Source organism: Ruditapes philippinarum, unplaced genomic scaffold (assembly GCF_026571515.1).
Source record: "Ruditapes philippinarum isolate M1 unplaced genomic scaffold, ASM2657151v2 ctg3789_1_1_1_1, whole genome shotgun sequence".
In the NCBI taxonomy this organism is placed as follows: domain Eukaryota; kingdom Metazoa; phylum Mollusca; class Bivalvia; order Venerida; family Veneridae; genus Ruditapes; species Ruditapes philippinarum.
The window spans coordinates 27331-53586 of record NW_026865739.1 but is presented as its reverse complement, the minus strand read 5'-3'; the positions used below and the strand labels follow the sequence as shown (position 1 = coordinate 53586).

Here is a 26256-nt window from a genome sequence, read left to right as displayed (position 1 = left end):
TTAGATTTGACAAAGAACTGTCATAATGAGTTTTGTCTTAATCTGATAGGAAGAATTGTTTTTTGAAAATCTGATAAACACTTTCAAAACTCACATAATAACAAATATTTTAATACAACTAAGTTAAATATACAAACAGTCCCTAAAATGTCTTTTATATGATACAGGGACATTTTAGGACAGTTCTATACAGTTCATACTAAGCAAATATTTAATTTGATAGCAAAGATAAAAAAAGATAACAGGTAGATATCGCAGACAAGATTTAATAATAAAATTAATTAATAAAAATATAATTTCATAATAACGTTATAATATATTCATTCGAAACGTAATAGTTAATAATATGGTAAACGTTCAAGACACAAATGGTTATGTTTGACATAGAACTTTAAAGTTACCAATACAATTCTCTTTTTCGAAAGCAATATCATTAACAAAATGTAATACTGTCTACATGCATTCTACCGATGGACATAATATTTCAAAGTAACAAGTCTATTCTCTTTGTTATTAAAAACAAAGTTTAAACATTTAAATACTTAAGACACATATACAACCGGTATCATCATATATTATAAGTTGCTGACGGGATATACGGAAGAATATAGCCTGAATGAGAAAAAATATGGACCGAGACGCAAGCCGTCAGTACTACTAATTTATAATAATAAATGACGACAAATTCATAAGAAACCCCAGCAGCCTCGGACTGTTTCTAAAGAAATACAGGAAAAAGACGTACGTTATCAACCACGCCAACGCTGCGCAATGAAAAAAAAATTCAAATGTAAAGTCATCAAAGCGGTGTTGCTTTAAGCTTTTTTTATTTTCAAAGTAATGACATTGGATCGAGAAATATGCCATAAAGGACAAAACGAAATAATAGATTTATGCACATATGTAGGTAACCGTCTCCACGATGTAGAAATACATTGTTATTAATGCAAGGTACGTTTTTAAGGGTATAAACGGCTTACTATAAAAAGTTTTTCAAGCCAACTAGAATTTAAGATTTTTATTTACTTTATTATAATAAACTATATCTTGTGAGTGAATATTATGTGTCAGTTCTACAAAAGTTACATTAAACATATCCAAATGTAAATGGTGAGTGCGTAGGTAAAAGTCAAAATAAATTTACCCTTTGCTTTAATTGTGTTAAATTTTATTTTTGTCTATTCAAAAATAGTCAATAATCTAAGTGTCCCATTTTAAGCTTACAATTCAATTTGAAGAAATGAAATGTAGATTTGTCTGTTCTATTTTGACATCGTTCCTATTTACAAACATACCTCATTATATTGTGGCAGCTCATCTAGAACTGTCTGTTGTAACTTCTTACGGTTAGGCTGCATTTCAACAAAGCTATTAAGTATGCGTGCTTGCTGTAGTATCTAAGAAGAAAACGATTTCAAACAGGTGCTCATTTGTTGAAGGGTAGTGGGGGAGGATTAATTGCGATATATTCTATTTCTGTAAAAGTTTTCAAATGGCAATTATATTCTTTTTCTTTTTATAAGACGTATATAGAAAGTATAGTTATGTTACAATCCAAATGATGTGGTTATAGATTGTCTTTCATCCCACCCTCATTGTTTTTATTGTGATGAGCTTCTGTTTACTTTATAGCAACAGAAGAAACTCGATCACACGATAACTCATAAATGATCTAATTTGATACAATGTATTGGCCTCCCAAAATTGATACTGCTTTTTCCTATTACGGGAGGAGGCGAATACTGACATAAAATCGTTTAATACATTACTACATGTATTACAAAAGCTTAAAAAGCTAATAAATGAAGTGACATTAAGTCAACTCGTAAATAAAGAAATTGATAATTTTAAAAGGCTTCTTTACAAACGAAAGTCATTGCCTAGGACAACCAGACATACATTTAATATTTACGCGAAGAAAAAATTATAATATGTAAACGTTACAATTTGTAAATTTAAAAGTTAAACGAGTAAAATTGTACAGACTTGCCCTTAACTTCATTCCAGTAAAGTTGTGATTCCTCGCAACTGCTCGCTTAAGCCTGCGCTAATGGGCCCAAGATATGATGCAAATCTCTTTCATTGTATATCATCAACATTAATTTAATATATTATATAATAATAAATATAACCTTAAACATTGTCAGTAATGTCCAGAATGCTATATGACTATAACACGTGAAATAAATGGATTTTTAGGCAAGGCAACAATGTGATAAAAAATCATTTATACCTTGAAATTAAACGAAAACTCCCGCTTCCTTATAATTTATACAATAATTCAAAAACATATATAGAGGGTGTGCAACCATTAAATGATATTTAATTACCCACTAATGATACTTTTTTATAATTATTTCAAGATAAGAATTTTCTCGTGTAAAGTTGAATCAACTATAGATTTTGAGACAAAAATGTAACAACTATAAAGCAATAATTATAATTGTTATGATATGTTCTTGAAAATATTCATTTCACCGATTTAAGGTACTCATCTTTGGTATTGTCGTAAATCTATAATATATGAAACTGGAGAAAGAATATGTCAGTTTCCTACAATATAACTGTTAGGTTGATAAATTAGAGTATTCTATACTAGGTTACAGCTGTTAACAGCATTGTAGTTTTCACTTGTATGTCAATTCACAAGGCGATAACGCTGACAAACCTGACAAATAACTGTCACTTTAAGTGTATTGCTAGAAGAAAACAACATTTATTATATTGGTTTGGACGAATATCGTTGCGGATGATATTGTATCCCCTATAAATAACAAAACCTTCAATCCATATTCTTTCTTTCCAGAAACAATCTACAATTTAACCTTCCTAAATTGAAATGTGAAATTGGTCTACAATTTGGCATGTTTTCCAGAAGTATTTCAATTAATGATGATAAAACAATAGAAAGGTTACCATTTAAATATTACTATAGAATATTACTGAATAAAATGTTGGTAGAATTCTAAGTGATAAGTACGAACATTAATATGAATAATATACTACTCAAAATTTGCTAAGGATCACATTTTCCACAGTGCGTAACTTTGTGTAATTGTCAAAAATGTGAAAATTGATTAAAAGTTATTTAATATATGAAAACAAATGAAAATAATGACAATGGAAGTGTTCCTTGACGTGTGCCTGTTGCAGAAAGAGTGTGCTGGACGATTATCAACATTTTGGAGATCACATAGTGGAATAAAACAAATCTTGCAAATCAGGAAATGGTTGGCGTAGGGTGTTTAATACCGAGTATGGTGTCATTACTTACGGCCTGGCATCGCCGCCGCATGCTGCTGATGAGCCTGCGGACCTTGTGACTGGGAATCTGGGCCCATTCCTCTATAATTGCATGTCTTAGCTCCTGAACTGTTGCTGGCTGGACGTGCCGTGAAGACATGGCTTTCTGCAGCATATTCCAAGCATGCTTAATTGGATTTAAATCCTGGGGCCTCACTAGTCAATCCATGCGGACTATAGTTGCCTCCTCAAGATATCGGTTATTGATGTGGGCTCTGTGTGCACGGGCGTTGTCATCCATAAGAATGAAATCAGGACCGACTGCACCAGCGTACGTGCGTACATGGACGTCTAAGACTTTATTGACATACGTTACTGCCGTCAGTGTACCGTTTTCAATGATGTGTAGGTCCGTTTTCCCCTGAGCGCTTATTCCCGCCCACACCATGACTAAACTCGTGTTCTGCAACTCATGCTGGAGCTAAGCGTTCATTTGGACATATCAAAACCCTAGCCCTAGTCTGTCCGTAAAGTCCACAAAACCTTGACTTATCAGTGAAGAGGACCGGGGTCGAATCATTAACAGTCCATGTGACATGAGTCTGCGCCCATTGCAAACGCTCTTGTGTATGGCGTTGTGTCAACGGAATGTGAATTGCTCTGATAGTCATTTGGACACATCCATATCCTGGAGACAACGTTTTGGGATACCCCAAGGACATAGGCAACGTGCCTTTGTGAACTGCCAGCCTCTAACATTCCAATACATCTTCACTTAGACGATGTCTAACCTGTCGATTTGCCATACATTGTAGTTTGTTTATGTTGAAAACAATTTTACAATAAAAGAGCAGTATTGCTGCTTGTACACGTTTAAGTGAAAGCACATGGCCATAAAACACCAACTTTAAAAAGGTATGCTTTTCCACATGCTTATCGTGCAAGGTGTACATGACAAATCGATAATTTAAGTACACGATTATGAGGTCCCCGTACAGGTGTATCGTTAGCGGAAATATGATTTTAATATGATGATAATAGGACTGAAATATGCAATGTCAAAAAGGTGATTCTTAGCAAATTTGCAGTTGTATAATAATTTCGTTTTGTTCCAAAATAATTTATTATCCAATATATACATGAATATAATAATAATAATATTGATATTTAATATCTGACCATGTATCTCACACTTACGAACAACATCCATATATATTTTTCACGGGTTGTTGACAGGGATGATACTAAATACTGTCAACATGATTAATTTATGGTATTACAGACTGCTATCAAGCACTCATATAAGATGAATCTAATTTTCAAACAACTTCAGAAGATTATATTGATTAACACATTAGATCAAGTTGAAAACCTTTTATTTTCGTGTACTGTTTTAACTCAAATGTATTATTTGACTATTTTGAATGAATGTGTGACATTTGGCAAAATCTGTTCGGATCCGAGAGGTAAATATAACCTGAACAACCTTTCTCTTGTGTCGCTTTTTGGCAATAAGTACATTATTGTGATTTAGTAATTTGTGTGGATGTCAAAATATACTACTTTGTCTACAATTTACTTCTTTTGTGCCAAATTATTTCACATTTTGCGGTAACAAGCATCTAACATGCTCTAAAATCATTATCAAATGCTATAAAACTCATGTATAAATGTATTCAGTGTGCCTTTAACATGAACGTCATCTTATTAACAATCCTTCAGAGATTCAATTGGTAGAATAATAATGCTAAATAGTTTTGCAAGAAACAAAGTGCCTACAACTAAAACACCGCTTGCAGCGTAAGATCACATTTCAATTTTTTTGTAAATTGATAATTTTACGAGGCAAAAGAAATTTTTATCCTAATTACTGCATCCGGTAAAGATAACTAACACGTGCTGCTCTGAGTGTACAGACACGAGCCATATTCCCTTTCATTAATCATCCTTGAGTTTGTTGTTCATTCCTTGATGTCTTTTTTATAAACTTATTTTTCAATATTACATTATTGAAACTATTTCAGGGAAGTGAAATCATTGTTTACAGCCAAGAAAGCTTTACGTTTAAATACTCTAAAGTATCTTGAATAAAATACAGATTATTATTGGCGTCGTTGAAATTGCTAACGAAATTTAAAATATCAAAAAGTATAGACAAATATATTTCTGTACTCTAAATCATCCTGTTCGTTTTAAAAGTAAACCTGCCCCGGCTCCGTAAAACAACAACACAATTTTAGGGAAATCAACATACAAAACAAATAACAATTGATACCTTGAGATCAATTGAAACACAGTTTGTAAGTGAAGGCTCGGTTTGATTGAGTCTGCCCATCAGAACAAATGAAATGTGCAACACAACCCTAGCTCCAGTTTTTCCTTCTTCGGAATAAATGATCCCGAAGAACCAAGAAAATATATCAAAAAGGAAGTGTGACACAGTGCAACGTTTGACTTTCACCAAAGAGCTTTAATAAATGGTATTAGCTGAATAAAATTGAATTGCAGTTAAATAACTTCAAAGTTAGTTCTTAAAATTATTTCTTTGAGTTAATTTTTTACTCATATTTCATTTCAGCCTAAAATACGCAGATAATAAATTAGTAATTACTAAAATCACAATATAAAAAAGTATAGACAAATATTATACTGCTGATTCAGTATTCAGTTAATAGTTTTACCTGAATCTATATACATGTGTGTAAAGTGCGATAATTATGTATGAATTATTAACTTTTCGAAATTTGAGGCGAATATAACTATCCGAAACCTATGTGTTTTCGATTGCTTATTTTGTAATTAGGAAATGTCTTTGATTGTTACCTGATTTTATATCTTTATGTTAAGGTGGTTATTGTAGTTTTATAGGAACAGCAGGGTACTTTCGTACAACAACGGGCAATATGTTTTATCAATCGCATCTGAAATTAATGATTATATGATTATACAATTTATGCTTTCTTCAAATTATGCCACTACAATCAGGGTGAAATGACCCATTCAAAACCCGAAAATCGTTCATTTCGATGTATATTTTTATAATACACAGTCATTAGTCAATGGCAAATACGAACACTTTTGTTGTTGGCAATGCGCAGATGGGGAACATGTATTGTTTAGTTGATGTATCAAGAGTTTGTGATAATCAAAATACATATAACAAACCCAGACATCTATGATTAAAACGATATGATAAATGTAATTTCCAGATTGGAAAAAAGCTTCTAATCTCCCACTAACACGTAATGTGCCATTTATGAAACAAGATAATTGAGGTGTAATAATATAAACAGACTTTCACCGATAATCATATCATTTTGTATCTTTGATGAACAAATTTATAGACCGCGCATATGTACCTGTCACATTATTATAATATTTTTATTCTATAATTACCTACATAATTGATTATGTTGCTCGACAAAGAATAATTCTGAATGAGATTGGACCGTTTATATTGCCGCCTTGGCCTCTTTGATGTTTAAAGACATAATAAATAGTTAAGACAGACTAATTTAAATGTACTATTGCCTGAGCTATAAAAAATGTTTTTATATGATTAGTAACTACCCTTTTTAATTGCAACAACTAATTGTACATTCTTCTATAGTCATTTCTGCACCATTTTCAAAGCAACTGGTGTGTTCTTGATAATCTATAACAAGCAATTCTCTTAAAATGGCGACTTGTCTACATATGCAATGTCTATTAATATGTTATCTTCCCCTCGGTTAAAACATCCTTAGAATATGTAAAACATTATAATTATTAACATGAATCAGTACATATGTATTCCTTACTAGAGCAAATTGAATTATGCAACTCATGTAAGCTTTCAAACAGTCGACTTTTGCCCAAACCGGTGCTAATGGGAGTCGACAATAGCTGGCATTTACCACTACCGTGTTTAAAATATGAGATAACAAAGAGTGAGAATAGATTGATTGATGCATTAAGTACTCGATAAAAGCATACGATTCTTTGTTATTACACTTTTTTATTTTATAGTAATTGTGCACTAATAATGTAGTTACTTTGAATCTTTGACAAGCTTTAGTACAATGACATCATTGGCGGAAAGCAATCTGTTTGCGGTTTATTAGCCTCTGTTCTAGAGGTAATAAGTGGGGCCAATTGTTCTCTTTAAGCATAAATCTATAAAAGATGAAGCACACATACCGTGGGTGTTCCACAGCCGCTTGTGGTTTATCAGACAAGGGGGAGGATATAGCTGATGTACAGAAACTAATTAAGATAACACAAATATCCTTCGGAATACTTACAAATCACGTGTTTGTCCCTATTATTAGTTCTATTTCAAAAGTCAACTTATAAAAGTTCAATTTCAACCGAGTTCATAGAACGCTGTATCTAGTGATTTTAGAATATTTCAAAATTATAAGTATATTTATATTATTTTTGATGGAGATACTTATGATATAATTATCAAACTTTATTCATTTAATTCTTTATTTTTTTTTGTATTCAACACAAAATACTTTATAAATGACATGTATGTTTTATTTAAATATCTTTTTATCAAAATACAATCGTATTTCACATTATTTAATCTACATGTTTGACGTAGAAAGGCAACTGTTACTAACATTTTTGTTTTCAAACTGTAATAGTTATTGCAGACGGGATCATCTCCTATCTGCATGAACTAAGTGTGCCTCTCAAATCAAAGATATTAACCTGGCGTTAGTTGAGATCATAATGTGCAGGTAGTTTGTACAGATGCACTCTGCAGATGTACATAATCGTTTATAATTGACGAGAAAAACTGAACACTGCTTGGGTGGAGCGTTACATCTAAACACGTGGCTCGAAAACAGGTAGTCTTCTTATTTACACCTGTATGACTCATCGGGGACTCTGTGATGTTATAAATAGTAACTTGACGTACTTTGTTCAAGTTGTAGTGAGGTAACAGACTTTCATGGTTACGCTGATGAGAAAAGAGGTATTCCTTTGGATAATGTATCTAGACAATATTCTGTAGTACAGAGACGATTCAATTAAAGAACTAGAAAACGACGACAAAGGTATTTTCTCTACTTAAATAGCCGACGAACATAACATAATGTCCTATACAAATTAAACGAAACTATATATTTTCCATTCAATTGCTATATTTCTAAACAAAGCTATTTTAGATTGATTTTTAAGCGTGTTTCCCTAAAAATAGCAAGTACTATTTAGTTCAGGAAGAACATAAATAATATGACTAATCTTGCTTTGTAACTGCACATGGATAAACGTTTTTATTTATCGGGCAATAATTTTCGGCAACAAGTACATCAATGTTAAAAGACCATTTTGTCTATAAAAATTAAACATCTTCAAAACAAACAAAAAATGATCTGTATATTTAGAAAAAGTATTGTGACAATTTATTTACAGTCAGAACATTAATTTTGAAATAGTAAAGATAATATGCCAAAAATTTAATAAGCCTGCTTTAAGATTTAGCTATGCAAAGTCAAGTATAAGCAGCATACAGATATACACACATTTAAACCTAACTGAATTCTTTTTACGAGATTCGAAATATTTAAAGCGTAAATTGCTATCTGCAAGGAAACGTCTGAATTCTATTGTACATTTAAAATATGATTGCAATATAGTAATATATTTACTTTGTACAGATGATGTATAATAATTATGTGTTTGATTTTTGTTCCGTCTTTCGAAAACGCCGCATTTGTAAAGAAAGAAAATCATCTCTTTTATTTATAAAATACCCTTTTATATTCATTTGATTCATAGGTAGTTGTTTAAGCGAACATTAGCATTACATGTAGTTATTCATCACTCTACAGAGTTCAAAGTTAATATATATGCAGTTATCACAAATTTTTTTATAATTGAGTTGAAGAGAGCAATTAAACAGCGCTAAAGTATATATGAATATATGAGCCACGTCACGACAAAACCAACATAGTGAGTTTGCGACCAGCATGGATCCAGATGCGCAGGCTCGTCTGGATCCATGTTAGTCGCAAACCCACTATATTATTGTTTTATTGACATAGGAATCCGAATATTTCTGTGGAGGGTCACTATTACTTTTGTTGTTTATGTTCAAATTGTCAATATCATTCTTGAATATTAGTGAACAGTTTTCAGGGAACATCATGTTCTATACGGTCCGCTTAAGCGGGCTGATTAATTTTGCGGTGCATAACTGCGTAGTACAATATGTATAAAACCACAAAACTTATGAGTACAATTGCTGTTAAAACTTGTTGCTTATTCATGAGACTGTTGGATTTTAGTTGGTTTTCATATTGATTTGTAAGCATTTGCCTAGAAAAAAGTTAATGTAAAAAGTAAAGTGTATGAAAGTATAAAGAAGGTAACACATAGCTTTGTTTTCTTGAATTTTGTTGTTGGCTGCGTATATTGAATGCCACATTGCCTTGTCGTGTTTTGACTTTGGCATGGAACTATCACCTACTCAAAATAATAACTTTTGTGGTCTTGTTTGTTTTTTACACATTTTATACATAAAACTTTTTTTTGTTTCCTATCTTTATATATTTTATATATTTTAAATTGATATTTGATACCTCTGTGTTTTCTTTTTCATAAGAAATCCATGTAAAAATCATAAGAGGAAAATGTACTACATAAAAATAATTTTTAGTAAATTGTAGTAAATTACTTGTAGACTTTTATTTTTGAGTAAAACAATCGCATTTAACTACAACTTCATCGACTACAAAGAAATGTCTGAAAAATGTCTCAATAGCTTGTTAACGTACTTAACCGAGATACAAGTTCTCTTGATTTATAATCAGAAAGACAGACTGCAACATATGAAGAACTCAACGTTTATACCGGAAACTCCAATTGACAATTCAAACGAATCTGCGGTTGTTTCTAAATGTTCAAAATTTAGCTATTTCATATTCAAATTTTGCGTGGATAGTAGCTTGCATTTAACCACTACTGTCCAGGAACAGGCTCATTCAAACCAAGCCTGAAACATTATGTATTTTGCCATTTATGGGTTATTTAAGGTTAAGTTTTGACCATTGTGGCTGATTTATGTGTGGAAGGGTACAATAGATATTACCCATCTTTGCCCGGAACGAGCTGAGATTAACAGGGTTTCATTTATGGGAAATGATACAGACAGTGGAATTGTTTAAAGGATCGATTTGTTGCTGTTAATTTGTTAAGAATGCAATGTAATGGTAGATACAAAGTGATATCAGTTCTTGGAAACGTTAACATCCTGAAATCATGCAACCAACATTTAGTATCTTTACACCATTACCCTAAGTATAAAGCTTAGCAAATATGCTTTCGGTTGAATGGCCTTTATGCAATGGCAAATCAGAATGGAAATATCATATGTCTAAAAAAATTCCTTTGATTAATTCATATAAATAGTAAAAGTTAAGTACAATAATACGTGAGATTCATTTCTTATTCTTTCTTTTTGTTATATTACCTGTTACTGATAAAGGAAGTAAGAACAAGGTAGATATTTAATCTTATGAATTAATTCCTGATAAGTTAAACACCACCGAAAAACAAAATATGAAACACAAACGCTGTAAACAGTTATAACACCCTGATACTGAACACTATTAATCATAATCTATCTGGAACAGACATCAAGTCACGATACACATTCATATTATCATCATTTTCTCATCAAGTGTTATACGTGTTATAACTGCATGCATACATAATGCAATCTTATGTAGATACAAAATGCATTTACATAATAAACATAATAGTAGGAAAAGAGATTATAATAAGTGCGATGATATTTAAAACCAGCATAATCATCTCTCTCCTATCAATTCATAGAATAACTGTTCCATTCTTGTAAACATTGCGCAGCTGTGAGAAAATTAAAGCATATATTTTTTTCCTTCAAAAAACATACGTTGTTTTGACAAGTGTTCCTAAAATATTTAGGCATGCGTTTAAGTGTTCTTTTACTTTTAATTCCGAGTCAATCCAGCTTTATACGAATCGAATAGTTCCAACTGTTTATTTATATGCTGTCTGAAAAGTTTATTTGAAAGCAATTTTTGCAATGTTGCAATTACTGTGAAACGACTGCCGTTTTGATATCTCGGTTATGTATCGTTTTGTGATATGTATCTCGGTTATGTATATATTTTTATCTCGGTTATGTATATATTTTTGTGATATATATCTCGGTTAATTTATAGTTTTGTGATATATATCTCGGTTATGTATCGTTTTTGTGATATATCTCGGCTATGTTTCGTTTTGTTATATATCTCGGTTATATATCGTTTTGTAATATATCTCGATTATGTATCTTTTTCATATATCTCGCTTATGTATCGTTTTCTAATACATAAGTGTTATATATCGTTTTGTGATATATCTCGGTTATGTATCTTTTTCATATATCTAGGTTATGTATAGTTTTGTGATATATCTCTGTTATGTATCTTTTTGTGATATATCTCAGTTATGTATAGTTTTGTGATATATTTCGGTTCTGTATCGTATAGGGAGCAATTGGGGGATGTGATGAAAGAGCTTTTGAACATGCTATTGTCTGTCATGGAAATTTACAACTGATCTTTACACAATCACTTCTTTTGAGAGTGGGGGGGTGTAATTTTTCCTCGAAATTTCTTTTAAAAATCTTGTACAGTAGAATCTTTTGAGGTGTTTTTGAAATTATAAATCAAACAATGTTGATGGTTTAAGATGGTTTCAAATGTGAGAAAGTAAATTGATTTACCGCTGTTTGCAACTGTTTACTGTCTTATCATAAAACATTTAATGAGTATAATTCAAATTTCTAAAAGCATAAACCTAAGTGTTCCGTAACACCTGTTAAAGGTGTATTTTAGCTGATATTTAAAGATTTTCAATTGGACAAAGATAAAACAAAAAAGCAAGATATTTAATTAAATTTACGTTTACTATAAGTGTAAAGCACCTAATATCACACACAAATATGCGGCACGCTTATCAGTAACACATTAAGAGAAATATCATTAAGATCGCTTAATTAGAGACATATTTATCCTCGCAAACTCAATTTCAGCACTGTCAAGTAATAATTGATTATATACAAGTACGCGCTATTTTGTGTGAAGCATTCCTCGAGCCTGGGAAATACCTTTTCTAATGTTTTGTTATACATTCTCTCCTACAACACGTCTTTGTAGCAACGTACCTGTACACTTTTATATGTGTTTGAGCAAAGTTTTATGAAACTCAGTCCCATTGTTCACAAAGGAAAAAAGTCCGGATCGGGGTCAAGTGATCCTGATAGTTGTTTTCTTTGTCTTATGAACTTTATTGATCAAAATAGGCCTAACACTTTATATAAACACTTCAATTGTTAAAATCTGCTAATTTGTAACAAAAGCAATACATTTTGAGATAAATATATGATTCCAACAATTATTGGATCATAAATATAGCCACATTTTTAAATAAAGGATCAAATTTGGGAACACATTTAAAAACTCATTTCCTGGAAAAAGTAATCAAGATTTATTTTTTTCAAGAAGTCATGGAAAGTCATTAAAAAATACTATTCATTAATTGTTGCTATATTTTGAAAAAATAACAACAACAACAACCACCCCCCCCCCCCCCCCCCCAAAAAAAAAAACCCAGAAAATTCATATTGATATTTTAATTCATAATATTTTATGAATAGATCTATTGGAATAGGATTTTTTCATGGTTGAAAAGTTATAGATAACAATTGCATTGGTTTTGTTTTTGAAAGTTTGATCTTAGTTAATTACATTTGTATGGTATACGTAAAAATTTAGTTTTAACATAGTTCATTCAGCAATAACAGTGATATATTTTACAATTATAATACAGTAGTTACATTAAATTTTGATTAAAATGGTATACAGTAGCGCTGAAAGTTATATTTTTAAAATATTGTTACCTTTAGTAAACATTTTGATAATTATATAATATATTTTAATCATCTTAGAATTTAGTAAACATGTCTTTAAAATGTCTCAGAACATGTTGCTATGTTCAGATATACATGTACTTATAACTATTGACTTAATCAAATGTTGTTTGATATTAATTATAACCGTTCCCTTTTTTAATTATCCGTTACAATAATGCATAAAAGTTAACTCGCAGCATGGTTCGTTTTGAAATAAAGCAGCATTAAGTAGCATTTTTACGCTAGTAAAAACGAGCCAACGATCATATATTATTTAACTTTAATTACAAAGCAGGTGCGCCCATCATGTAATTAATTTGAGAATTTAATAGCTAATAAATATCAAAACTAAAATAAATGTACATTCCAACAATAGTACGAATACTTCAGCACGTGTGGTTAGCAACCATTTTCTAAATAATACACTGATAGTATCAGAAACTCGTTTGCAGAAAAACAAAAACCAGAAAAATTGTTACAAATATTCATATTGCCATGATGATTGGGATTTTTTTTCTCCATTCTTATGACAAGTGTGTGCTTTTTATGTAAAAAATAATACCCATATAAAAAGAATTATGGATACGAAATATCTAAAGGTTAACCTATTTCTGTAACATTGGATCGGATAATTAACTCCCCAATATTGTCGTGTTATGCTGAATGACACTTTTACTATGCATACAAGTGGACTATAATCTGATAATCTCCAAAACATCTGGTAGAACGTAAACAATGCTTTTCATCTTTAATCAAGACATACTTAATGAAATGGAAAACTACCATCTTTATAATGGAATATCCATAAAAACAGAAAATTCAGACACCTGTTCAAATAATAGCTTTACATGTATTACCCGGTTTGATTTGAAGACAGTTATGTTTTCTCAGCATTCTGAACTATTAAGATGATGCAAACCATTTTAATATATTTTACTTTATCAATATAAATGAGACCTCGTCGCAGTAAAGTGTTAAAGATGGTCACAGTCAATTTATCCGAAGAACCAGGGGTGAATAAGTGACCTCATGCTGTCAATGAATGCAAAAAGACGGATGACAGTCAGCATGACAAGTTACCAAAGCAGGAACAGATCAGTCCAGGAAGGCACAGAATTATTGGCCCATACAGATGTTTTTTCAGCAGCCAAAATAAACAAACAAATACACGTTCATTACATTTTTCACTTGTCCAATACATTTTTTCACTAGTTCCATTACAGATGTTTGTTACAAAAGGTACAAGAGTTTTTTTTATATAAGTCAATTTGAAAGTCGAGTTTTAAATACATTATTAAGATAGTATTAACTCGGTTGCCATGACATCAATTCCTAGACAAATTGTCTGTGATTTTGCTAAAATTTGCCAATGAATGCTTCTATATGCATACTTCATCAGACGAACAGAGCAGTGGTGGTTGCTGCTAATTATTTCTTTCCATCACTTACAGTTAAACAGAGGTAATGATTTTTCCATATTTCTTTGGCTGGTGAATAACCCGACAGAACTAAATTCTACGTCCGTTTAATCATTTGTTGAACAGGTATCATAAACATATAATAAATGTTTAGAATACAATACGAGTTTGTTTAAGAAACTGTGAACACGTTGATATCTAATTATCTAAAAGAATGATCTTGCTGTCGTATTGGTCTTTATTATATGTCACTGTTTCTGGCAACTGGTCAACATAATTTATATTGAGTAACCGGCAGACGTTTACAAAAACAGTAATAGATTACACAAACACTGTTATATAACGTACCTAAAAAGTTCCACGCAGAGAGAGGTAATTTATATAAGTTGAGAAAAAGAAGAAGGCGTGAAACGTCATAATAGAAGCGAAGTGAAGAGATTATCTAAACTTATAGCAACATACACAGCAGCAAGTGTTAAACATTATTTGACAGAACTACCAGAAGCAGATTGTCTGATGGAATAAAGTTACAGACAATAAACAGCAATTTTAGATATTGCTTGTATGTTATCTATAACTAATGCTGATCTCACCTCAGTGCACTAAACAACAGAACAGCCAAAGAAGGTTAAACTAGAAACAATGAACTGTTTACAAGACAAAATGAACTTTACACTTAAAGTGACATTTAACTTTACACTTAAAGTGACATTAAATTTTACACTTAAATTGACATTATGTTCAATATGTTTGCTGAATAAGCAAAACATTTCAAGAGATTGTCTATTATTGAATAACCAATGATTTATTATGAAACATGTTCAGGATAGAATATGAAAAATACCTAAATTATAGAAGGTTTGCCCAACGGTTTTTAAAACATGAACGTTACCGAAACATTCCGTACAATATTAATAGTCATTACCCATTGGTCACCTAGATAATTGATTATTTTTCTATAGTAAAATTAAAAACAGAATAAGAATTGTTGCAAAATGTCAAGTTATTTTTTTACCTGTTTAGTTTTTAGACTTGGATGGGCATAGTGACACTTTAAACCATAATTATTATACTTACATTAATGTTAAATACTTTTATTTCGAAAATACACACAACATAAAAGACAAGCGATCAAGAAGGAAGAAAATTACAGCATATAGCTACATTTGCACACGCTTACACCGAACTGACAAATCTCATCTGATTTGTTACGTGCATGTGATGTTACCAATTTTCAATTTAAAAATAAGTTTGTAAGAACAAAAGGAATCTAGCATATGATTGATAAAAGAACATTTTAATATATGTGTGAATATTGAATTCAGGTTTCTTTGTAAAACCTTGAAGTAGGGAAAACGTGGATAACAATCAGGACAAAAATTGAAACATGTTCAGGCTTTGTTTGATTTTATGGTGCAATGTATTATAAAATAGATTAAATTGATTGTTTATGTTTAAAGCAACTCTTATATTCATTTTCTTTAAGGTTTTTTGTGTTTCGTACTTGATCTGGTTGGAAAATATCATTAAATGATAAAAACAGATTCCTATATCATATAAACCTAGATTATTAATCCAGGTCTGCTTTAAAAAAATATCATCTTATCAAAGATTTGGCAGTTTAAGCCTGCTATAAATTCAAAACGTTGCAATATTATGTTTTGTAAACGTGCGTATCAGATAACGAATACCTCTGACATAGATGCCGCTCAAACTGGTGCTAGGGGGCGTGGAGGATGTTGCATTTTTCACTTTCCCTTTTTTACAGACTCAATCAAACCGAGTGTGCAATTTTCATTTATTACATGCTTTTCGGTGGTTTATAGAAATATATCAGTGATATAAAACTGGTAATTTCACTGTTTGAAACAGTGAAATTACCACTTTGATAATTTCACTGTTTTGAATTTAAGCCCCTTACGTTGTTTCAGTGAAATACCAGCGTGCACAGTACTGGGTACCAACTTAATGACGTGACGTCGTAGATGACGTCACGTTGTATTATTATTTGCCGCGCTTTTCATTCAGTATTAGGTTAAATGTCTTTTTAAAACGATTCTTTGCATGTAATAAAAAGAAAATTTGTTTAGTTTAGTGTAAGATTGAAATATATTTCACCTTGTGAACACCAAAATTTCATATTTCACTCGTGGCTGCGCCACTCGTGAAATATACCTTTTGGTGCTCACTCGGTGAAATATATTCCGATCTTACACTGAACTAAACAAATATCCTCTATTTAATTATGTTATGATTTCGCTTCTGAGGGCACACCTTTTTACCAGATTTTGAAATCGTTATTAAATAACGTAAATATATAGTAAAATATATTACAAATGGAGAGCAAAGTGCATGGATCAACATTTTGTAAAAAGTACACATTAGTAATAACAAGTGTACTTCTACAATGAATTTTCTTTTCCTTGCGATATCTTAAAAAACAAAAAGCCTGAACATTTGGATGAGGAATTTCTAAGCTTACAGCATTTTCTTGGCAGGACTGGTTTTGAAGTCCAAAGTATGTACAGACGAATAACTTGAAACAATAAAAATGTCTGTTGTACAATTATCGACATTCCGAAAGAATGTTAAAACAATTTTTGTAGTACGCAGAGTTTTAGACATGATATATTTACTCACTATTGTTCCATGAATTGTAACCGACTTATGTCAAGATTTTGTAGAAAGTGCTTCGAGTACTCGGCGAGGCTCTTTGAATACAAGAACCCATGAAATAAATGCAAATATCAGACGTATAATCGTCTTTCATGTAATTCTTTTTTTCTTGGTAGTAAGTTTACTAATTTAATCAAGTCATGTATATCATAAATGTCTTGTCCTATAAATCATTACTAACCATTACTAATCAAAGTCTAACCAGGATTGTGTTGGGTGATTTTGCGTTTAGATATTTTTGTAGATGATTGCATATGCAATTTCAAATGGTTTGAACAATCAAACGCACAGAAAAAGGTGATTTAGATAATTATATATTTAGATAATTGTTGGATGTAATATATTTATTTCATGCTTTCCAGTGTTTTATTGTAATATATCAGATGATTATATTCTGATAAACCACTAGTGAAATTTATAAAATATAATTTTCACTGTAGCCGGACTATATCTGAATGCGAATTAAAAGAATATCATGATTAAATGGAATAACAGGCAGAAAAAAATGCCGTCATACGTAAATTTTGCTTCTTTGGGAAAAGAGAGTCGATGTCACTATAAATCATGGTAAAAATGTAACAAAGTTAGAGAACTTTAACAGAACTATATTTCAAAATCGATCATGTGACGTCATGATGTGATGACGTCACAAAGGAGAATGCGTGACGTTACGCGGCAAAATCAATAAAATATACTTCAAATCACTCAAAAAGCATGAAATAAAAAGAAAATTTATTTGTTTTACATATAAGATTGAAATATATTTCATTTGTGAACACCAGGTATTATATTTTCACTCGTGGCTACGCCACTCGTGAAAATATTTCATCTGGTGTTCACTCAGTGAAATTATATTTCAATCTTACATGCAAAACAAACAAATATCCTCTATGTAATATGCACAATTCGAAATATTGTTACTTGTGAACATATGATATTTGAAAATAAAGTAATTCTTTAAGATAAAACTTTGATTATTTTTTGTTTACTTTGTATTGAATTTTCGCTTGCATAAGCTGATTAAAGAATTTTTATTGTATATATATTTATATATCACAATGTTGCCAATACTTGTATCACATAAACCAGGGCGCAGAAGTGTATCAACCCATCTTAACTAAAACGATATTACAAAAGTGTTATAACACTTTTACGTGACGCTATTTGCATATAATACAAACATAGCGTTAAAGTGCGCCAATATTAGTATTACACTATAAGCTCGTCATCTGTTTTCTTTTCCGTTTTTTTTTAGATATTTGATTCTATTAAAAAGACTTTATATTTGTGTAGATTCAATTCTAAATCTTTTGAACTAGTTGAATGATGCAATATTATGCTCACTAGAGGCTCGCATACTATGATTTAGTTCAACTAGTGCAATAAATTATTAAATCTATACTCTATATCTATAAAGCATGAACATTTATGTTTCATGTATCAATATCTTTTCCAGAAAAGACTCATAGGAAAAAGAAACATTTCTAATCAAACAAACACGAGGAATTTATTTTGAAGACCTACATTTGTTGTTTTTTTGCCTAGACCTACATTCACATTCATTTTTACCTTGGCAATAGACTAAAGTTTGGCTTTTTTTAAAAAAAAGATAGGGAGGGTAGAAAATGCACGATATCGGTCGACAGATTTAAATTCGATCCCAGCAGCTTTGCTTCTATTTCATCATGATTGGCATTAACTATGAATTTGCTGACAGTTAAAGCTTAATGAATAGTAATGTCTGCTTTACAATGCTTTGAAAACAAAAGAGAGCTTAATACACTACTGGTTATATTAGCTTCAGAAAGACAGAAACGAGTCAGCAACTGCCAAGTAGGTTTCAAAATCCAGACTTTTTATTGCTGTAATTTGTCTACAAATCACAATCCTACTACTTGAAGGTGTAAACAGTGAAAAAAATACATGGCTAATTAAACTCTATGATTATAACAGAACCTTATTGATGTAGTTTGTTTACTGGAAGAACGTTATTACGTATATGAACATGTATGGAGAACAATGAAATCGGTACGGTTTTACTTTACACAAATTGTGCTGAGCTTTGCACTTATACGGCATTAAAATTGCGTTCGTTTATTCATAATTTTGTCAATAAATATACTGACATATCAATCTAGAAACATATCAATATCACATATATTTATTCAATCCTCAGCTGACTCATATTGAGAGACTACCAATTTTTAATATAGAATTAAGTCGGTCATCAGTGTGCAAAGATGTGGCGGTTACCCTATACCAGTGCCACAAACAAAACATGTATTGCATCTTGTATTCAAAATGTTGTAGATCATACCATTTGATTGAATGACACCAAAGATACTCACTTTAGGATCCATGATAAATACCTCATGTACCAATACTCTTAATCTTCAACATTTCATATTTAAATGCCGAAATAGTTTTGACTGGTGCTTAGGTGCATGTAAATATACGTAACTACTACCGCCTTGAACAGGCTATGTCGAAATTATTTTGCAACATATCATTTCTTGCAGTGTTAGACGTTCTTAATTTTTTTATTTCTTCTATATTAATTCATATTTCTAACTGGTATAATGTATTCTTAACTTTTGAACTGTTGTAAGATGTTACTGCATATAATTGATATAATAGCGAAAAGTCCTATGCATTGTGTGTGGTAAAAGCAATACTTGAATACAATGTCCGCTTTTGGTAGAAAGGTACATCCATTATCCGTTTATCCGTTATACAAACAGTCGCTACCTTACATTTTGTGGTTTGAACAGCCTTTCAAGACGATTCAGCGGGGAGTACAGACGGTTTTTGAGGCATTAAGTACTTTGTTACACATAAGCACTCGGATTACATGAGTTTTCTAATCTAAATTTCATTTACCGAAGGAGTTTTGAAAACTTGCTTCTATTGATACTCCCTCTTCAAAGAAAAAAAGTAATCAAACATTTACAATAAAAGCCTCGTACTTTGTGATGTTGTTTACACGTCGAGCTAATGAAGTTGATGGGCTTAACTTGTTTGATTTTTTATTAAAGTTATATCTCGTTGCCAAGGGCAAAAACGTGCATGGATTAAAACAATATCAAATGTTCAGTAACCTTAGTAATTATTGGTATTAGTAAGATTTTCATTAAATATTTCAACGCCCATGTCCATCTTTCAAGTGAACAGTGTACACATTGTTAGTATACATCTTACATAGTTTCATAAATGTTATTATCCTACACAATTCATGCAAAAGGTTTTGCGACAATTTTATTTATTTAGTCACTCTATATTGAGATATATATATCATTCATAGAACCATATTCCTGGGCCAGGGCTTAACGGAACTCAAACGAGTTTGTTGCATCAAACGTAATTAGCGAGAGTCATTGTATTAACAAGATTTTCACATATTTCTTTTAAAAGTGACAACTTAAAATTAATATTCTTGAATTTGGTTTAAGATATCATGATGGATAATTATATTTAAGGTTAATCAGGATCAAAGTGCATAATAATTTTCTTAGAAATCGTTACATTTTTCTACATCATAAATCTTCATAAAATAACACACTTCAAAGGAAATATGCAGAATATCAAACTCTTGTTTAATGTTTATCCTAAGATCATATTTAATTTATTATCCCAACCTTAAATCTTTTTTATTGTTTCGGTAATTCTAACATGAAGTTTATTAACAAGGTGCTGATTAAAGCAGCTCAGTTTGTTTCCAGGAAATTGTACTCTATAAACCTGTACTTTCCTTCTGATCGGGCACAACAAAGTACCTTAAAACATCGTTGTTAAAAGTAGTATTTCATAGCAAATATCAATGCGTTGAAAAAAAGTTCGAAATGTTTTGTTATTGACTGCAAATCTTCAAACAAAAGAGTACATATTAATATGAAAGTAAAAGGTTATGCAACTGAAAAGATACTTTAAATAAAATATTTCAAATATTTGTATGTAATTTGTATTTGGTCAATTTATCAAAATCAATATTATTTTTGCGAAATAGAAGACAAGAAATGCTAAATGGTTTTATTGACTTAAACATCTATTGTAAATGATGTTTTAAAACTTAAAATCTAGTAATGTGGTCTTACCTATCGTGGTCATAACAGTTATGGCGTATAAAAGGGAACTAGGATATGACCATTGCTCGGGTTCAGGCTCCATTGATTCTTCGCCGTCAGTATTCATCGTCATTTTAACCTCCTTACCGTCCCATCCTGCTTCTTTTGTTTGTTTGTGTATCATCACTGAAAAGTTCTTTAATATCAAGTTAACTTCATTCATAAAGATGTCTCGATTACCTTTAGTCAATGTTTGCTCAAAGGCAAGCCTATAGATTTTTTCTGTAAAATTTTGTCTTAACTCCTTTATTTCTTTCTTTTGTTCAATTTCGTTATCTCCTTCTAATGCCTTAAAAATGATTCCTCCTAAAATACAGTAACCGACAACCAGAGAGCATAATCCTATATGTGAAAAAAGGAAGGCAATGCCTTTCTTACAACAATTTATTACTTTCTTTTGACGCTGTCTGACCTTACTTTCGCGTCTAGAAGTTAACCTTGTATTTCTTTGACGTTGTTTTATCATCTCCTCCTCAGATATTGTATCATCACAGTATGGTGAAAAACTAATCCTCTTATCATAAACAAGATCTTTAACTTCTTTGTCAGCATCTTCGATGAGAGAAATAGAATTGTCTGATTTACCAAGACTTGTATTAATCTCATTTTCATAAAACACTTTTGCTACGCTCATATCTGTATTTTCATTAGATTCATGGTGATCATTGTGGGGAGTACTATCTTCTACTTTAGATTCAGAATCATTGTTACCATTGCACGCATTGTTTCTAGCATGTTCCTGTCTTGCTCTTTTCATACGAGATATTTTAGCTCTAATTGCAACTATTGCAGCTATAGAAAGTCTCGGTGGTTTAACGTCTTTTAAGTCGGTGTTATTGCTGCATTTGGTTTCAGCGGGTTTATCAGTTTTCTTTGAAACATTATGTTTAACAATTGCCTTGTCTTTATCTAAAATTTCTATGCCTTTAGTTAAATCATCCATGGATCTAGATCGTTTTTCACATATTGAAACGCTTTTCCGTCTTTCCTTTCCTTCACACTCGTCAACAAACTGACTTAATGATGCTGTCCGAGTAATGGGTTTAATACTATCTTTTAAAGATTTGTTTTCTTTTGAACGTCTTTTGAGAATACTTTTTCTTTTTTTACTTTTAGAACATTTTGATTTCCCGTCATCTTTAATCGTTTTATCTAAATCTCCATGTGTTGGAACGTTTTCATTTTCCACACATTCAATTGTTTTGCTGCTACTCCCGCTTTCTTTCCTATGTTTTTCCTTTTCTAATTTCTTTTTAGATTTTCTTTTTTCCTTTTTACTTTTACCTGACCAAGACTTTCTGGAGTCTTTCTCAGTTTTCTCAGTATCCTTCTCCGTAACTTTCTTTATATCCTCTGATTCATCTTTTGATTTCTTGACGTCTTTCTTTGCTTTATGATTTATTATGAAGCTACTGTCAACATGTTTTTCATTTTCAATTACAATATCGGATGATAATACCTCAATTTCGCCTATATCAAATCCAATATGATGACATTTATTACCTTTGTTACTATCGCTGTTTGTTGTATCCTGTACATATAAGTCAGTGTCAGATCTAATAGGTCTAAATGCACTTTCATGGTCATGGGTTTGAATATTTTGTTCGACATTTGTGTCGATTACAATTATTTCACGCTGAAGTGACTGCACTTTATTCAAATTTTCACATTTATCTTCAATACATTCTAAAGCGGAGCTATTATTTTTCAGTATTTCATTCTCGTGTGCCAAACTTTGGCACATATTTTTATCTATTTGGGCTTCAATCGTGGTATCTTCTGGTTCATAAATCACGTCAGGCACTATTTTCTTTAATTTTATATTGTGGTTTTGATGGTTATCTGTCTCAGCAAATAAAGAAAGCCTATCCATACTTGTGCTTGCATCTATCATTTGCTGATGATGATTTTGCTTTTCATTTCTATCTTCAATAATTTGTTTATCTTTTTTATTTTCTTTGCTAAAATGTCTTTGGTATTTTACTTGCGCCTTTTGGGGTTCAGTTGAATATTGTGGCTTATAATCAGCGGGTAATGAGCGATTACTCGAGTCGGATATGTTTGAAGTCACACTTGCTCTTGATGTTCTGCTGAATCGTCGTGGTGAAATATATGATGACCGTCTTTTCTTTTCAGTCTTATTTGCTTGTGTTTCAAAAACAGGTGCTTCAATATCCGCACAATCCGCATTAACGTTTTTGGGCGAACCACACTCGCGTGAAATGTCATTCTGGTAAGTATGATTGTTATCAACCTGACAACTTTCTACTGTTCTTTTTTTGTTTAATTTGTCCGACATTTCAACATTTGAATTTGCAGAAGTAGTGTGCAATATAGTCAATGCCGTTGTATCCGGTTTCCCATCTATGAAATCATCACTGACTTGTTCTAAGGCTAAATGTGAATGTGTATGTGCTGATTTGTTATCCCGAAGAGATAAAAACATATTATGCGTTTCCAGTCTTCTTTTTTCATTTTCGGATAATTCATCGGGAATTCGATTATCGTTTTTATTGGAATGCGTATCGTTTGTTACACCAAGATTAATGTTTTGAGGAATATTTGTTTCATCAATATATATATCTTTGTTAATAAGGTATTTTCGTTTATCTAAAGGGAGAATTTGAACAGGTTTACTTATATTGGAAATGTTTGAGCTTTGAAAATCACTTTGTTGAGCATCCCTACCATCTGAATGGCCACGTCTTTTCTTAATACGCGGAAGAGTTGACCCGCCTCTGGCATCATAAGACACAAATGATGCTGCTGGTTCATGCGATTGGTCCTCAGATAAATGATCAAGATGTGGAAGAGACACAGAGAGATTGTCATTTGATAATCGGGCCTCATTATGTAAAATTTTCTTTTCTAACTTTCTAGTTCTACGACTCGGGGATCTTCCTCGATGGCGGTCATATACTAATGCTTCACGAACTGTCATTCTTTTTAAATAATCCCTTGGATTAATCCGTGGATTTATATCAGATGCAGATTCCTGGCCCGCTTCCTCATTTATAAGAAGATTAGACCTATCGTTACTTTCTGTTCTTGAACTAGACTTGCGGAAAATAGCCGACAATGAACGCCTTCCTCGTGATCGACTCCTACTCTTACTTTTTCCTTCCGTTTTGGGTGTTTCTTTTTCAACATCCTTCACTTCTAGGTCTGTCTTTTCTGGTTGAAGTTTCTTGCGTTTTTCCTTCTTCGTCATTATTCTAATATGGTAATGAAGACATGTTAGCTACTTGTCACACTCAGTTGTTTCATGGCAAGTCTTGTATTAAAGTCAATGAATAAAATTGATTTCTTGTAAACAATTGGCTTTCGTCTATTACTTGTTTCCACTGATTAAATATTCTAACCTGAAATAAAAAAAGAAATGCTAGACAATAGTTGCATGTCATTCAATTGTAGAATCATTGTATTTTGTAGAATGCTAACTAATCTCCATATGAACACATATATTATCTACATCTAAGTACATTAATTTGTGTCCCATCAAAAACGTACCAAAACTGGTCCAATGATTAAGTAACGTATGTTCCTCGAAAAGGATCTTTTTGTTCATTAAATGACTTTTTTATAAATGTTTTCAACTTCAAAAAGTTCTAAATCAACACCCTTTCATATAAAACATGAAAATATTGAAAAGTCAGGTTTGAAAACTTCTGTTGAAAACACAAATAATTATTTGAAAAAAAAGTTCTGTTCAAATGCATAGAGTGCGATATTGCTTACATATACACTTTATATTATATGTGAAAATGGGTCATGGCAACCCTGAATAAGATGTGTACTGAGTGACATGAACATATGACACATCAAACTGCACCAAAATATCCATGGTTGCCAGCTAAACTGCTGTAAATTCTCATTTTATCTGCATAAAAAGATTACAGTGTTTGTCTTACGACAAGCGTATCAGTTCACAGGAATTCTATTAGAGCACACTGTAAATGATGTATTAACTTCGCAAGATTGTCCTCATGACTTGTGCCAACTAATTTGCGTGATACTTACTTTTGATTTACATGAAATCACAAGAGAAATTTGTGTTGGTGCTTTCTACTGTAGTGAAAAGCTCGCAGAGCTTTTTGTATCATTTGTTTGTGAATGAAAGAATAAAGTACTAGATGATAAAAGATAATACTATAAAATCCATACTGTTTATTTTAAAGATTTCAGAGAAAAAGGATAACGCTTTGTCAATGAAGAGTGTTTATATCGGACAGGAGGAACACTTTAAAATGTATAGTTTAGGCTTTAAAACCTTTACAAAAAATGGCAACATATGAATTTACTAGTAGACAATAAAACATGCTCATTCGCTCATCAGAACTGTTGACAAATTGTCTAAATGATAGAAGAGATGCTAAGTCGAATTGAGGCTATGTTGATAAGAAGCCAAATAGTAGCTATATAGAGTAAATTTATATGCAAACTACGGACAACGTCCCCATTAGGAGTACCCCATTAGGAGTACTTATTTTATCCTTTTCATGCAAAAGCAAAGCATATTACAACAAATGCAAGGTATTACCTTTTAAAATAATCTTTGATACTGCTTTGCATTTGCTTGCATGAAACTTTGTTTTATAAACAATTAATGTAGATTGAACCCCGTATCCGCTAGTGCCAAACTGTACATTCATTTCATTTCTATGGAAAAGTGTATTTGCATATTTTTTATTTACATTAAATAATGGAATTACGGTGTATGGACATTCTGATGCTCTCATCAACTATAACAGACATAACGCCCATCTCCTTAACACGCACGTGCATCATAACAAGAAAATTAAGAAATAGACAATCTCGTAATTTAATAAAGACTTCTGAAAGGTTTGTGTGAGGTTTTTAT

The 26256-nt window shown here is 31.5% G+C and overlaps 1 protein-coding gene across 2 annotated transcripts in view; it reads right to left on the bottom strand.

The window, feature by feature from the left end:
• Positions 1–26256, bottom strand: part of LOC132730147 (E3 ubiquitin-protein ligase RBBP6-like) — a 58706-nt gene that overhangs the window by 14093 nt on the left and 18357 nt on the right. For both annotated transcript variants that reach the window (XM_060716002.1, XM_060716001.1), the window contains exon 2: positions 21366–24757. In XM_060716002.1, the coding sequence (XP_060571985.1) occupies positions 21366–24606 (3241 nt within the window). In that variant the 5' untranslated portion in view covers positions 24607–24757. The remainder of the gene's footprint in view (positions 1–21365; positions 24758–26256) is intronic.